The sequence below is a fragment of the Bidens hawaiensis genome, unplaced genomic scaffold, assembly GCF_021521415.1.
Source record: "Bidens hawaiensis isolate Kalapana, Puna unplaced genomic scaffold, B.hawaiensis_p1.1 tig00016968_1, whole genome shotgun sequence".
NCBI lineage: Eukaryota > Viridiplantae > Streptophyta > Magnoliopsida > Asterales > Asteraceae > Bidens > Bidens hawaiensis.
In genome coordinates, this window is record NW_027492571.1 from 219,827 (window position 1) to 237,038 (window position 17,212).

General features: G+C 35.9%; 1 protein-coding gene across 1 annotated transcript; it reads left to right on the plus strand.

The window, feature by feature from the left end:
• The first annotated feature begins 3,262 nt into the window (after window positions 1-3,262).
• On the plus strand, window positions 3,263-16,507 carry LOC143552659 (PH, RCC1 and FYVE domains-containing protein 1-like). Its single transcript, XM_077042818.1, has 9 exons — window positions 3,263-3,592; window positions 5,262-5,348; window positions 5,561-5,650; window positions 5,739-5,825; window positions 5,919-6,038; window positions 6,111-8,216; window positions 8,766-8,912; window positions 15,117-15,607; window positions 16,247-16,507. Exons 1-9 carry the CDS (start codon window positions 3,545-3,547, stop codon window positions 16,404-16,406), a joined length of 3,336 nt encoding a protein of 1,111 aa, XP_076898933.1. The 5' UTR covers window positions 3,263-3,544; the 3' UTR covers window positions 16,407-16,507.
• The last annotated feature ends 705 nt before the right edge of the window (window positions 16,508-17,212 follow it).

Consider the following 17,212-nt stretch of genomic DNA (forward strand, 5'->3'; position numbering starts at 1 on the left):
TTTCAAACTTTCGTAGGGTTCTTTTTCTTTTTTTTATAATAATAATGATGACCCCTTTTATTATTTGCTATAGCCGACCATTAAATCTTGCGGGCCAAGTTTGGGCTGCCAAGTCCATCAACTGTGGAAAGAAACTTATTTCTTTTTTTTTCCTTTTAAACATGGCCCGTGTTTTGTGTACGTGTTCATACAGATCCAAGACCAGCCCATATGATTTCATGTGATGTAGCCCATTTATCATTCTCATGCAATCCATTTTTCAACACACAAAACATCCCTGGTTTGCATTTCTATTATATAAGGAACATGACTTTTAATAATAATATAAAACACCAAACTCTTTGTCTAGTAGTATGGTCAATTAAAACCAACGAATAAAAATAATAACAATGATAAAATTATAAATGTTTTTAAATATTTACCCGTTGATCTCAAGTTTAGTTAAAATATTTAATTTAGCTCATTGTCTCTTAAAACCTTAAAACTCACATATAAACCAATTAATAATATTATTCAATAAAAACCTTGCTCAAGACTATTTATAAGTGGAGGAAATATTTATATAATAATGTATATATTTTAGACCATATCAACCACCAACCAACCACCACCAACCAATTCCGACGATGGTTCTAGGGTACCGTCAATCTAAATAATTGTGGCTATTACTAAGAAAAAAGTTCCTAAAGGTCCGATACAAAGTTACAAATATGTTTGGAACGAAACTGTTGAGTTTTCTGGGAAAAATGTGAGTTTTCTGGTAAAAAAACGTTTTTCCGGCGACCTGCAACTAATGACGTTAGGATTCTGTTAGTCGCAGACCGCTGGTAACAAATATGTTAAAAGTTGGGACCGCTAAACCAATCCGTTAGTTGGGACCGATAACAACCAAAAAACGATAGTTGAAATTAATAAAAACCAATATACCTGATAATAATATAAAGTGGTTAGAAACTTATAATACATTTTGAGGTACAATTTTTATTAAAACATGACCTAAATTTGCACTTATCATTACTTTTTATTTATTAAGTAAATAATAATAATAATAAACAAGGCAGGATGCATTGAATAGTGTTTGGTGAGCTTGTTCGTTTAGTTTGGTTAATTACAAATGGGTCCCTGAAGGTTCACCATTCATACCATGGTCGCTCACCTACAAGATCTAAAGCTCAATGTCCCAAAATTCTGAGGTATTACCGATAACGAGGAGACAACTTTTGTTTTCTTTATAGTGACGTGTGCTTCGAGGTAAACTACATCAAAATCCATGAAAGATCCTCGTTTCATTATTTAATGTTTTTTTGTTAACTTGATTGTGACGTTATTCTTAAAAACATAATTAATATATCTATCGTACAATGATAACCAAAAAAAAAAAAAAGATAAAAATACTACTTGAATACCATACATGTTTTATAACTTTGAAAAATTTTAGAAAATAATATGATACGTAGTAATGATACTACATGAATACCTGTTCCAAACGTTTTAGGTTTACTGGTCAAGCATTGGTTAGTTTGTCATCCCTATACGTTATTTTTCCTTTAACTTTTCTAATTTTTGGTTATTAGACGTGAATGTATGCGCATCATACTCGTCTAATCCCCCCACCCACACACATTAATAACTTTGTGATTAACCATGTGAAGTCGGACTAACATACATAGTGTTGAGAACTTCCTTTAGTTTGTACTTTGTAGAGCCATTCGTTTTAATGTTTAAAGTGCTTGTGTTGTACTTTGGGTTTACTAAACTTAAGTATTCGATGATAATAATGAGTAATATAATTATGAAAAACCAACTTGATTTATGTATCATCGACACAATAAAATAATGTATATGCGATGTCCATATCGGCATTAATTATCACCTTTTATACACGTGATGTCGACATAAACATTAAACTTATGAAGGCAAGACAACACATGTAGAAGTCAAAACAAAGCTAAGAAGAACAACTCCATATATTACAAATACGAGTCTAATTTAGTTTAGTGCTTTAAAAAGAATCCAATACCAAACAAATAAATCAAAACAGACATTCGATCAAACATAAACTCCAATACTTTAAACAACATATCATCATTGTTATTGGGCTAATCAGATACGTGCCGATCCAAATTACGTATAATGAGCACTCACAACAACAAACATTCACAAACCCTTACAACATACTCCAAACGTTTCTCAAAAACTTTAGGGTTTTTTTTCATAACTAAACTTCACAAACCCTATTAAAAATATTAAATTTGTGTATATATAATACATTTACATGAATTTTAGAGAGGAGCCTCACAACTTGTCCGAATGCAAGTTTGTAACCACAAACTTGCTCCACGACAATAAAGTCCGCTAGCACCTTGTAAGTTCATCCAACATGTAGATTCGGGCCTGTGTTGTGTTGCTCGTTATACACGCTCTAAATAAATACCAACTAAAACATGTTTATAATATCATAAACAATTTATTCTTATTAAATTTACCCATCTCCACATTTGCACGCCTATAATCAAACGTATTCACATAATACACCACAAATTCAGAACTTGAATCAATAATACAAGTCAAAGAATATAATTACAGCTAAACTATTTTAATTAAGTCGTAACTTAAATTATAATATTATTAATAGCATAATATTAATTGAGACTCATGTTCAATCCATACATATAACGCTTTGGGATGGCATGAATGATTTAATGAAAGAATGCCGAGATCTTTGTGATATTTGGTTCGATCATGAGGGCGTCCGGGTTTTACTACCAGGGGTCTTCGGGTGGGTGGATTTTCCCGTGAACTGGAGACAACTTGGAGACTTTTAAGAGCTCCGTACGACTGGGTTGGACAAGCTGACGATGACCTTTTGCCATTGGATACAGAGTCCCTGTACAATTCTATGTTTGTTGGCCGTTCGGCCAACAAACATAGAAATGCCTAGGTACTTCGTACGAGATGACCCAATGACAAAAGACCACCGTCAGCTGGACACAACCCAGTCGTACGAAGCCCTTAAGGGTCTCCAAGTTGTCTCCGGTTCAGAGGAAAATCCACTCGCCCGAAGGCCCTCTGGTGATAAAACCCGGACGTCATCAGGATCAAACCAAATATCATAAATATCCCGATCTTTCTTCATTGAACTACCCATGTTCTCTCCTTAATATTTATTGTATGTTAAAATAAAACTAGCATAATACTAATAACATAACATGAATATCAAAATTCCATTTGTGCTGCCATAATAATAATATTTGACTTGACTCTCTGCTTACTCCGGCAACACCACATTCTTCTTATTATCTCCGATTCCGTCACCGTCAACTTATCCGTCAACTTACTTACACAGATCTAACTAACTAACTAACGGAGTCATTCAATTAATTAGTTTCAGTTACAGTATTTCAATTGTGAAGAGTATATTAGTTCTCTAGGGTTTCTAGGGTTTGAAGTTGTTAGATGTGATGCTTGTGATTGATGATGACCGGAGATTACAACGGCGGCGGCGTCTGGCGGTGGTGGTGGTGGTCCGGTGAATCTGTCATGAATGGCAGATCTTGTTAGTTACGGTAACGCCGTAAGTGACACTGATCAGGTATATATTATTATTATTATTATTATTTTGTACTTATGATAATATGATGAGAACTTATTAGGTTTGAATTTATTAAATTTGTTGTATGTTATTTGTAATACTAGCAAATTAGGGCAGATAATCAATTGGATATTAATAGTATACTTTCTGATACAGTAGTTGGCCTAAAATTGAATATAAGCTAGTAGTTGATCATGTAGTAGATTATGGACATAATTTATATGGCGTATGAGTTAGGTTTTATATCATTAAAATGTTACCATATAACGTATACTAGGGATGTGCACAGTTCATGTCGGTTCGGTTATTATCCATTTATCCTAAACTGAAACCGAAGTCAGTGGTTAATCTATTTTATTAACCAATCGGTTTCAGCTAATCGGTTCGGTTTATTCGGTTAGTTTGTTGGTTTTCGGTTCGGTTCAGTGAAGTTGGGTTGAATTTTTTGCTTACGAATACATGAAATGAAGGTATATTATTATTATTATTAATTATTATGATTACTATATGATGTGAAAGTATGATGAGATCTTATTAGGTTTGAAATTGATTAAATTTGTAGTATGTTGTTTGTTGTACTGGCAAATTAGGGCAAACAATTTGGGGATTTTATTTTTGTAATATAGTTAATAGAATATGTGTGGATGTTATATTAGGTTATAAATTGAATATGCTAGTGGTTGATCATGAAGTTGCTTGTATACCTAATATGTTTGTCGTATGAGTTGTGTTTTATATCATTAATAAGTAGTTACCGTTTAACATATACGTATGTATTGATGATGTGGTTATTTAGTCGAAAAGTTACATGTTTGAATGCAACACAAGAACTAGTGCAAATTATATTAGGGCAGTTCTTCAGGACAAATACTTATTTTTACTTCATGATGTGTGCACACAGATGCTTGCATACTATAGTTGTCGATAGCAGCTGTAGCGACCGCTATAACGCACTATGTAGTGAAACCCCTCTATGTTGGTGATTAGTGATGCTGTATTTTAGCTATTTTGGTGGTGGGAATGTTTTTTTGTTGACTATGCAGTCGATATCGCCGATGTATCGGTCCATTGGTAAAATAGTGGTCAGAATATCGGTACCGATAATATCAGCGATATTGACCGGTATTTGACCAATATTCCTGATATCAGTGTTTTAAGTCTTAAATATCAATGTTTAGTGGTCAATGTTAGTGTTTTAGGTCTTAATCGGTTCCTAATTGCTATGATTGCTAGTGTTTTGCAAGTTGCAAAAGGTTAATTTGTTAATGGTAGAAGAGTATACTGAAATATTAGTGTTAAATTGCTACATATATGAATTTCACATGAAATTAAAAATTACTGATATCCCACCGCGATAACTGATATCTCAGGTATCGGTCCTTGACTGATATCCAATATTTTTCCGCATTAACTGCTTAGTTTGTTGATTATAATTGCTAAATAGCATTTTTGTCAATTCTAAAAATTCTACAACTTTATTGTTGTTGACAACTATGTTGCATACGAACTCTATACTAAAATTTGTCATGCACATATGCGGTACATCAAAACATTATATGTATTGTCAAAATTTCACTAGAATTAAAATGGTGTTGTAGTTTGGTGCACGCTTCTATTTAGACGATTAGCACAATTCTGTTGTTCATAAGTACTTTCTTATATTTTGCAGGCATTAATTGCTCTGAAGAAGGGCACACATTTACTTAAATACGGTCGCAAAGGGAAGCCCAAATTTTGCCCGTTTAGACTCTCTCATGTGAGTTATAGTTATCAAACTGAATCTTGCATAAAGTTTCCTCTTTTGTATCTATATATAAGTTACATCAAACAACCACACTGCCAATATGTATATATGACGCGAGTACTAATTTCTGCAAAATATAGCCTTCTTACCTCTACCCCATAATGATTTGTCTAGTGTCATTTGATTCTGGCTAATGATTTTTAATCTGAGTATATTATACACAGGATGAATCATCTTTAATTTGGATTTCTAGCAGTGGTGAAAAGAGCATTAAGTTAGCCCTCGTCTCTAGAATTATTCCTGGACAAAGAACTGTACGTAACTATAACCGCGCGTCACATGAGTGCCTGCTTTTATAAATAAATATCTCACTTAATATTTCATTTTTAAACGTGTTACCAGGCTGTCTTTAGGCGTTATTTACGTCCCGACAAGGACTATCTTTCATTTTCTCTCATATATAACAACGGGAAACGATCTCTTGACTTGGTAAGTAAATGCTTTTAATATCATTTTTCCTAAAATACAGCAGATTTAACTTTTTATAAATTTCGTTCTTTTAAACGTTTTATTATTTTCTAGATTTGCAAGGACAAAGTTGAGGCTGAAGTGTGGATTGCAGGCCTCAAAGCACTAATTTCATCTAAGCAAGGAGGTCGTGCCAAAATTGATGGATGGAGTGAAGGTGGCCTCTATTTTGATGTAAGTTTTCATAAATTAATAAACTTTTATCTGTTTTTTGTTCTCATTTTTAACGCGACCAATTAATACCAGGATAATAACAATAAAGATATAACACCAAACAGCGCAAGTGACGGTTCGATTTCTGCATCACGAGATTTAAGTTCACCAGACGCATCTGTTAGCTCAAGCTCAAACACATCCCCGATGAATTACCGTCTAGAAAACCCTTCCAATATTGAAAAGTCAAATACACCTTTTGATCTAACAACTATGCAAGCCAAAGGGTTCGGTCCAGATGTTTCTAGGGTTAGTGTTTCTAGTCAACCAAGTACATCTAGTCACGGGTCAGCCCAAGATGATTATGATGCATTAGGAGACGTGTATATATGGGGTGAAGTAATATCCGATAGTATTATCAAAGTGGGTCCTGATAGAACCACTAATACTTTAACCACAAGAACAGATGTGCTTCTACCAAAACCGATCGAAACAAACATCGTTTTGGATGTGAATTACATATCATGCGGCGTGCGACACACAGCATTAGTGACCAGGCAAGGTGAAGTATTCACATGGGGTGAAGAATTGGGCTGTCGGCTTGGTCACGGTTTTGAAAAGGATGTAATTACTCCTTGTCTAGTCGAGTCATTATCTGCATGCAACGTGGATTTCGTTGCGTGTGGCGAGTTTCACACGTGTGCGGTCACGATGGCGGGTGAGCTTTACACGTGGGGTGACGGGACCCACAACGCCGGGCTTCTCGGGAATGGTAAAAATGTGAGTCACTGGGTCCCGAAACGGATTACGAAACAGCTCGAGGGGCTTAAAGTCGCTTCGGTCAGTTGCGGGCCATGGCATACGGCGTTAATAACATCGACCGGGCAGCTTTTTACGTTTGGTGATGGGACGTTTGGTGTTTTAGGTCATGGTGACCGGGAAAGCGCCGCCTTTCCAAGAGAAGTGGAATCTTTATCAGGATTAAGAACGTATGCGGTTGCGTGTGGGGTATGGCACACCGCGGCTGTAGTGGAAGTAATCGTAACGCGGTCGAGTTCGGGTGTTTCGTCTGGAAAGCTATTCACGTGGGGTGATGGTGATAAAAACCGTTTAGGTCATGGAGACCGCGAGCCGCGGCTCAAACCGACATGCGTCCCGTCATTAATTGAGTACAATTTCCACAAAGTTGCTTGCGGGCATAGTTTGACTGTAGGGTTGACCACATCACGACACGTTTTCACCATGGGAAGTACAGTCTATGGTCAACTCGGAAATCCGCAATGTGACGGGAAATTACCATGTTTAGTAGAAGACAGATTATCCAACGAGCCTGTTGAAGAAATCACTTGCGGGGACTACCACGTGGCGGTTTTAACATCACGAAACGAGGTTTACACGTGGGGAAAAGGTGCTAACGGTCGATTAGGGCATGGGGACATCGAAGACCGAAAAACACCAACTTTAGTGGAATCGTTAAAAGACCGACATGTGAAATTCATCGCTTGCGGGTCAAACTACACGTCAGCAATATGTCTACACAAATGGGTTTCGGGAACCGAACAATCTCAATGTGCATCGTGCAGACAAGCTTTTGGGTTCACTAGGAAACGACACAACTGTTATAACTGCGGGCTTGTTCATTGTCATTCTTGTAGTTCAAGAAAAGCATTAAGAGCAGCTTTAGCCCCTAATCCAAACAAACCGCACCATGTGTGCGATTCATGTTTCGTTAAATTAAACAAATTGGCTGAAACTGTTATCAACAGGCGAAACGCTTTGCCTCGGCTTTCAGGCGAAAACAAAGATAGATTAGATAAAATGGAAATTAGATTAGCAAAATCTGGATTACCATCAAATCAAGATTTAATTAAGCTGTTGGATAATAAAGCGGCCCGACAAGGGAAAAAGGCCGATGTGTTTCCTGTAACTCGTTCTTCGCAAACGAATACTTTACTGCAGCTTAAAGATATTGCAATGGCTACTGGTGGTGATTTTCGTTATATGGTCCCGAGACCGATTGTAACTCAGTCTGTTGCTGGGTCCCGACCAGTTTCACCTTATTCTAGAAGATCGAGCCCGCCACGTTCTGCTACACCCATTCCTACAACATCCGGGCTTTCTTTCTCCAAAAATGTTGCTGATAGTTTGAAGAAAACGAATGATCTGTTGAATCAAGAAGTTTATAAATTACGTGGGCAGGTAAATCTCAAAGTCTTTTAGACGTGGAAAACATAAACGGGTCGGGTTGACCCTGAACAGTTTTTGTCCAGTTATTTTGACTTTTCAAGAATAACTTGCTTGCATTTGATTACAGAATTGATATGATTTAAAAATACACTTTATATGACTTTTGACACGTTTTGTTTTTAACTTTTTTTAAAAATTATAATCGAACCAATATTTAAATGGATCGTAATTGCCACGTATAACTATAGGTGAACAATATATCGGGGTTGGGATCTGAACTCGGTTTTGAACCTGTAACCGGGAGACCTGTTTTAATGTTTGTTTGTTTGTTTATTTAATAAACGAACGTCTTGGCGAATTGTTCACCGAATGCTATGTTATGTTCCTTTACAGGCCTGACCGAACCGGTTTTACCAAAAACTGGCTTTGACCTTCTTTGACCCAACCGACCTGGTTTCAACCTGAACTGCTTTGGGCCAAAAACCTGATTTGTGCATCTCTACATATAGCTGTGATGTTTTGTTTTGGGAAGTTATTAAGTTATGTGGATCTATATTTCAGGTTGACAGTTTGAGAAATAAATATGAAATTCAAGAAGCGGAACTTTTTAAATCACGAAAACAAGCTCAGGAAGCAATGGATTTGGCTGCTGAGGAGTCTGCAAAATTTGCAGCTGCAAAAGATTTCATCAAATCTCTTACTTCACAGGTAGTTTCTCGTTAACGATCATTCTTCACGGTCAAAATTTACAGTTTTGACCTACTGGTTTCTGAAATTTAGGATTTCTTGGAAATTGATTTCTTGGTTTTTGGAAACAAAGGGTTTCTTGGAGTTAGTTTATACCTCGTAAAATTTTAAATTCGGTTGTTTATGTTGCGTATTTATCTTTTCATGTTTGATCTTGGGATGCAGTTAAATTATTATTAAGTTTTTCGAGTAATTTTTTGCAAAATAGTGTTTTATTGGAATCGGATCCCCAAAATGACTTTGTTGTTTAGTGACAAATCGAAAGGCTTTATTTTTTTCAACTATCACAATATATACTTGTTTAATGTTAAGATGTCTCTTAATAAGTTTCAAGTTTTATCGTGTTGCTTAATGTTATTATATACTAGGAAAAAAATGAAAATGCCATATTTATTAAAAAAAAGGATAATTTATTTGAACTTTAACACATTACATAGTTATTGTAATTCAAATACAAAATTCAACATTCAAGACAGAGAAAAATATTACAAAAGAATTTATCGCTTTGCTTAATATTATTATATACTAGGAAAAAAAATTGAAAATCTCATATTTATTTAAAAAAAAGGATAATTTACTTGAACTTTTAACACATTACATAGTTATTGTAATTCAAATAAAAGATTCAACATTCAAGACAGAAAAATATTACAAAATAATTTAATTCTTTTCTATAACATAAAAAGTAAATACCTGATTAAAAAACAACGCATTACATAGTTATTTTAATTCAAATACAAAATTCAACATTCACGGCATAAAAAATATTACAAGAGAATATAAACTTTTTCTATCATATAAAAAGTAAATACTTGATAAAAAGTCGCAGTCTAGAAGGAATACTTCAACATAGGTGGAGTATAAGACCTGAACAATTATAAAAGATATGAGAAGATGTAGATCCTTCCGACTTTCGCTTCTTTGATGGTGCAGACATATTTGCACCCTATATCTTTAAAATTCAAAATACAATTATAAAATGTCACGTTTCACGCCACCTAGTTATGAATTTGGTGTTATTCATTTGATTTAGTGTAAAATCAATTAAATTAAAAAATATTTATAAAACTAAAAATTTTCTGGAAATAATATTGTTTTGGTATCCTAAAGAATATATAAGTTGGCTTTCTCCTTATATTGGACTCGCCCAAAAACAAGTGTCAAATTAAAAAAAGGTTATATTTTTATTTTAATTCAAAAACCCGCTTAAAATGTACACAAAAATATAAATTTTTTTTGTATAAATCGAGCAACAAGAAAAAGAAACCCAAGTAATATGTGATCTTTAAATACATGTGTATGAAAGATGTAGGAAACATACATATTTTATTCATAAATTAGATAACTTCACAAACATCAATTTCAGAAGGAAACACAAAAGCAAAATTAAAATCTAGAACTTCATTATAAAAAATAATTATTTACCTTGTTTATGCAGAATCACAAGATATATAAAAGATAGGTACAAATGGTTATGAATGAGGAAATCTTACTTCTTACTTAACTAATAAACAAAAATACTAGAGATGATGTGTCAATAACCATTTTCATTCTTATATCTAATCTCCATTATACTTAACTAATAAACAAAAATACTAGAGATGATGTGTCAAAAATACTAAAGATAGGTACAAATGGTTATGAATGAGGAAATCTAACCCCTGAAACGAGGGGTGTAGGAAAGAGTAAAGATAGGGAGCGTATATTGCGTTTGGCTTCTTGGAATGTAGGAACATTAAATGGTAAGTTGCTAGAATTGGTAGATGTGCTTAAAAGACGTAGGGTTCAGATAGCATGCCTCCAGGAGACTAAGTGGAAAGGACATAGAGGGGCTGAGTGTAATGGGTATAAGTTGTGGTACTCGGGGTCTGATGGAGCTAGGAATGGAGTGGGGTTTCTAGTGGCTAAGGAAATACACACTAGTGTGGTGGAGGTGATAAGACATAATGACATGATTATGGTGTTGAAATTAGTACTAGGAGAGGAAGTAGTGGCAGTAGTCTCCGCCTACGCGCCTCATGTAGGCCTAGGGGATCAGGAAAAGAGAGAATTTTGGGATTGCCTAGACGCAGTGGTAGGGGGCATACCTAGGGGGGAGAGGATTTGCATAGGAGGTGATTTTAATGGACACATTGGTAAGGCTAACGATGGTTTTCAAGCCGTACATGGGGGTTTCGGTTTTGGTGATAGGAATGAGACCGAAACAGATCTTCTAGAGTTTGCGGTGGCACATGACCTAGGTATTATAAATTCTTATTTTAGGAAACAAGATTCTCATTTAATCACTTTTAGCAGTGGCGGACGTGACACGCAAATTGACTACCTTTTGATGAGGCAAGGAGACCGACGTTGGTGGAAGGACTGCAAAGTCATACCTGGGGAGGCAGTTGTGACTCAACATCGACTACTAGTGACAGATATAGCCTTCAAAAATAAGCTGACTGTTCGAGAGAAGAAAGGTACACCGAGAATTCGATGGGGAAATTTGAAGGACGAAAATCTCCTACTGTTTAAGGATAAACTCATACTGCATACGCGGGCTCGACTAAATGGGGACTCAACTCATATATGGGAAGCTATGGAGACAAAGATCATCCAAGTAGCAAAGGAGACTCTCGGGGTCACAACAAGAAAGACAAGTGGGCATAAGGAGTCTTGGTGGTGGAATGACGCAGTGCAAGACAAGATAAGGGACAAACAAGGATGTTTTAGGGAGCTAATGAGGTGCACGAATGAGGAGCGAGTGGAATTGAGGGACAACTACAAAACGGCCAAGATAGAGGCGAAGAAGGCAGTGGCGGAAGCAAAGAAGGCGGCCTTAAAACGGATGTATGAAAGTCTAGAAACAAAAGAGGGGGAACATGCTATGTTTAAGATTGCCAAAGCCAGGGAGCGTAGAAGGCAAGATCTAGGACCGGTGAAGTTCATAAAGGATACAGATGGGCATGTACTGGTCAAGGAGCAGGACATCAAGCTAAGATGGCAAACCTACTTCCACAATCTTTTTAACAATGGGAGAGCTTACCAAGAAGAACATGACAACACAAACTTTCAACGACAACAATCGAATAACTGCTACTGCCGACGGATCACACGAGAAGAGGTGAAGGATGCACTTAGGAGGATGGGAAGGTCTAAGGCGGTTGGCCCAGACAACATACCCATCGAGGTGTGGAAGTGTCTGGGGGAGGGAGTCATGTGGTTAACTACTCTGTTCAATAGTATTCTCAAATCAGGTAAGATGCCAGACCAGTGGAGGAGCAGCGTTGTAGTTCCTATCTATAAGAACAAAGGAGACGCCCAATGTTGTGGTAACTACCGAGGAATCAAACTACTAAGTCATACTATGAAGCTATGGGAAAGAGTGATTGAGGGTAGACTTAGACGAGAAACTCAGGTTACGGTCAACCAATTTGGCTTCATGCCGGGGCGTTCCACCACAGAGGCAATACACCTTATAAGAAGATTAATGGAAAAGTATAGGGAGAAGAAGCGTGATCTACATATGGTGTTTATTGACCTAGAAAAGGCCTACGACAGTGTGCCACGACAGGTGCTCTGGGAGTGCTTGGAGGGTAGAAGAGTGCCCAGGAAATACATAGAGATAATTATAGATATGTATACCAGGAGTGAAACAAGTGTCCGTGCGCCAGTGGGGGATATTGATTTCTTTCCTGTAGAGGTAGGTCTTCACCAGGGGTCAGCGTTGAGCCCGTTTCTTTTTGCAGTAGTCTTGGATGAGTTGTCAAAGTCGATTCAGGGGACTCTCCCGTGGTGCATGATGTTCGCAGACGATATTGTGTTACTTGCTGAGAAAAAACAAGATCTAAACATGAGGCTTGAGGAGTGGCGAACAACCTTAGAGACAAAAGGTTTAAAGATTAGCCGATCTAAGACGGAGTACCTCCACTGTGATTTTGGTGGGATAAACGACAATGAAGACGCACAGATCACAATTGAAGGGCAGGTGGTCCCGCAGGTAACGAAGTTCAAGTATTTAGGATCATTTGTACAGAGCGATGGGGAATTAGACAGTGATGTGACCCACCGAGTTCAGGTAGGATGGTGTAGATGGAAAGCAGCCACAGGTATATTGTGCGACAAGAGTTTCCCGACTAAACTAAAGGGAAAATTCTATAGGGTGGCAGTTAGACCTGCAATGCTATATGGAACAGATTGTTGGGCCATCAAGAAGGCACAAGTGCGGAAGATGGAGGTAGCAGAAATGAGAATGCTACGTTGGGTGTGTGGGCACACAAGGCTAGACCGAATAAGAAACGTTGTGTTTCGCGAGAGATTAGGGGTGACGAACATAGCAGAAAAGATAAGAGAGGGGAGATTGAGATGGTTTAGACATGTAAAGAGAAGACAGACGACGAATCCTGTTAGATCCGTAGAAAACATTACTATAGAGGGGAGGAGGGGTAGAGGACGACCGAAATTGACTTGGGATGAGAGGATTAGGCATGATTTGATAGACCTAAACCTCTCCGAGGACATGGTTGAGGATAGGAATTCGTGGAGAAGTAGAATTAAAGTTAAGGATTTTTAGAGAGAATTGAATACCTTAGGGCTTAGACTTAACTTATTTAGGTCACATACCATAATGGTATTTCCCTTACATATATTATTATTATTATTATAATTATTATTAGCTTTTATATAGCTGTTAAACTGTGATCTTATTATTAATATTATTATAATTAGTAGTAGTTTTTATATAACTGTTAAACTTTGATTTCCTTTATTTTGCTTCATACACATGTACTTAGAGCCGAGGGTCTCTCTGGAAGCCACCTCTTTATTCCTTTGGATAGAGGTACGGTGTGCCTACATCCCACCCTCCCCAGACCCTACTTATAGCTTTGCTGTCGGTGGGATTTTACTGGGCATGATTGATTGATATATTGATATCTAATCTCCATTCTCATTAATCCATGGTATCCATGGGTCATGGTGTAGTTAGTCTGACCCATTAAAACTAACCGGATATTTGATTCTAGGATTTTATTTATTATTAGTTATTATCATAATCCGCGGATTGAGGAGAAAATAACAAACTTTCTATATTTAAAAAAAGGAAACTATAAATAATATTTGAAAATTAATAAAAGGGGTCTCTCCCTTAGCTGGTTTGAGGGATAATGGGTTTGTAGCTGGGCAAACAATGAAAAGGGCTGAAACGAAGAAGGTGGAGAAACATGCTAAAGCCTGCGAAGAGAACCAACATGTTTTTATCCCTCTGGCTTTTGATACCTTTGGCTCCTTGGCACCGGAAGCTATCTGTTTCCTAACCAGGGTCCAACGGGTTATGCATAGCAATGTGTCGACTCAAAAGGGGCAGGGGTATGTCTTTAGCAGGTTAGGGTTTGCAATTCAACAAGGGGTGGCGGCGCAGCTTGTTGCCCGCCTACCTGCTATGTTGATGTAATATCTATGTTTCTATTTAATAAAAAATTAAAAATTAGTAAAAAAAAAAATTAATAATTAATTTGGTTTTCATGCAAATATGCATCCCACGTCAAAGAGTAAAATATCTCAATATATATTTGAGTATATTTGTATTTGTGTTCTTATTTTTTACCTTTAATTTTCTTTTTCAAACAATTCATTATATTTTTTTAAATGTTGACAAATCCCGTGTATTACACGGCTCTAAACGTAGTTTATATATTTACAAACCGTTGAAATCAATATTGATAGGCATAAGAAAAAAAAAAGCTACAATGATGGTGATCATATAACAGGAAAAATAAAAAAACTTTGAAAAGATTTAATGGTTGATTATATTCGGTTATTAAACATGTAATCCTTGATATATTTGGAATATACATTTGGAATATAAATAACATCAATCATGAAAAACTTTATAACAAACCTACAATAAATTTCGATATCAAATTTTAGAAACTATTCAAACCTAAAATTCATTGGCAGGGATCACAGCTCATTAAAGTTCAAATTAGAATGTAACTTGTACGCTATAACACATATATTTCATTCTTAAATTGACAAAGTTTATATTTGTAAATAATATTATGGCAATTTATGTATATATAATTACTCTACTTGATTCTCACGTTTAGCACGTTAATTATATTTGTACGTTAACTTTCCCCATTTTTTAATGGTATTCTTATTAACGTCTTTTAATATAAATTGCAGCTTAAGGATATAGCAGAAAGATTGCCACCTGGATCCTATGATCTCGACAGCATCAAGATACCAAACGGTCTCGACTCCATTTCCATTATTCAAAATCCCGATACAAACGGAGACAATCTTTCAAAACCAAACCTTCCGATCTCTCCACTCGACACATCATCAACGCTGGACCCCACTGAAACATTCGCTGGATTCACAGAACCCAACGAATCAACACGCGTTTCAAACGAAAACGATAACTATTCAGATGCTAGATCTCTTAACGGAAGTGCGGGGGTAGATATGGGAAATAAGTATTTGTTGGGTTCACAAGAAGGGGATAATAATGGGTTTAAAACTAGAAGTCCAGCACTGAATAGTGGTAATAATAATACCTATAATGCCCCTGATCAAGTCGAGGCTGAATGGATTGAACAATATGAGCCTGGTGTTTATATAACACTTGTGGCTTTACGTGATGGAACCCGAGATCTCAAAAGAGTTCGCTTCAGGTATTATTGTTATTATTATTTCAATAATAATCTTAAATATATATAAACAAAACATGTAAAAGCTCTCTGGTTGCTCCCTAAATTTTCTCAAGCCACCAGATTGTTTTATTTGTAAATGGAGGTTTCTCATGCATTTGACCCGAATTCACGGGTATGAGTCTTACCAAACTCAGATATTCCTTAAACGGGTTATAACATCCTATTAAATTAAAAATTTATCTTACCAAATATTTGATATGAAAATCCTATAAAATATGGATATGCTAAAAATTAATATTTGATTTCTTTAAAAAAATAGATATATTATTTATAATTAAAAAACAAGTTAAAAAAAAACAATTTTATAAGCGAGTCATGGGTCTCACCAAACCCAAATAGATTTTAAACCGGGTTATAACATCTCATTTATACGTGAACACATTTCATCATCAAATACTAAGTATATTATTAACATCTGTACAATAAATAAAATTAAATTCCAAAAAATATATAAATATTATAAACGAATAATGTAAAACAACCCCCGTAATACGGGGATAAAAGCTAGTTATTTCAATAATAATAACAATATACTTCTTTACTTTTAATACTTCTTTACTTTTAATAATAAGAATAATACTTCTTTACTTATATTTGCAGCCGAAGGAGATTCGGTGAACACCAAGCTGAAACATGGTGGTCGGAAAACCGTGAAAAAGTTTATGAAAGATATAATGTTTGCGGATCAGATAAATCATCGGTGTCTGCTCAAACCGCCCGACAGTCGGCTGAATCTCTACCACCATCTGCCCAGTATTAAAACTCTCTCTCTCTCTCCCTTATTTTACTTTTTCAATTTTTATTATTAATTTGTGATTTATGGATATATATTAGAAGGTTTATTGGTGTTTCTACATGCATTGTGATGTAGTCATGTAGTGTACATAAGTTCTTTATTATTTATATGATTATATTTCGTCGACTGTTAGATATGTTTTCTGTTAATGTGAAATGTTTGAGAAGTGGCTAATCGAATGTGTCAAACGAGTTGACCCGCTAGTTTCTGTATACTTTTTTAGTTTTTAGTTTTTTTTTTAATTAACGCTTTTAAAGTGTATGAAAAATGGTTTTTGAAAACGCTTGCCAAGCTATATGATGTTTGTGTTTAGTTTTAACTGCTTCAAAAGATGTATGTTGTCGATAAATTTCGAATAATTTTCGTAAAGAGGATAAGCGTATATCGTCTGCACTCCGGGTGTAGGCCTATAAAGAAAACTTCTCCCTTCTTTTGAAGTGGTTTTGTCGCCACTCACTTTAATTATACGTATACTGGCTTGATTGTTGAAGCGTCTATGAGCTTCGGCCTTAAGACCTTACGGATTATTCATATTATTTACCACTTGATTTTGCCCTCCTGGCACTGCTGATGACATCTGAGTTTAGCGACCCGAGTCATTATAGCAACTGATTAAACCCACACTTGTAAGGCACATGCGAAAGAATACGAGTAATGTCTGGACATGCTAAGACAAATGTAATATCTTGTTTACATTGTATATATACGTTACAAGTATTGCGTTGGATATACCCAATATTATCCTATGTGCAATAACATACTCTACCGGA

Coding starts and splice junctions, on each gene's coding strand:
- LOC143552659 (XM_077042818.1), top strand. CDS start 3,545: ATGGCAGATCTTGTTAGTTACGGTAACGCCGTAAGTGACACTGATCAG. Junction 5,826..5,918: donor GGAAACGATCTCTTGACTTG/GTAAGTAAATGC, acceptor ATTATTTTCTAG/ATTTGCAAGGACAAAGTTGA. Junction 8,217..8,765: donor TTTATAAATTACGTGGGCAG/GTAAATCTCAAA, acceptor TCTATATTTCAG/GTTGACAGTTTGAGAAATAA.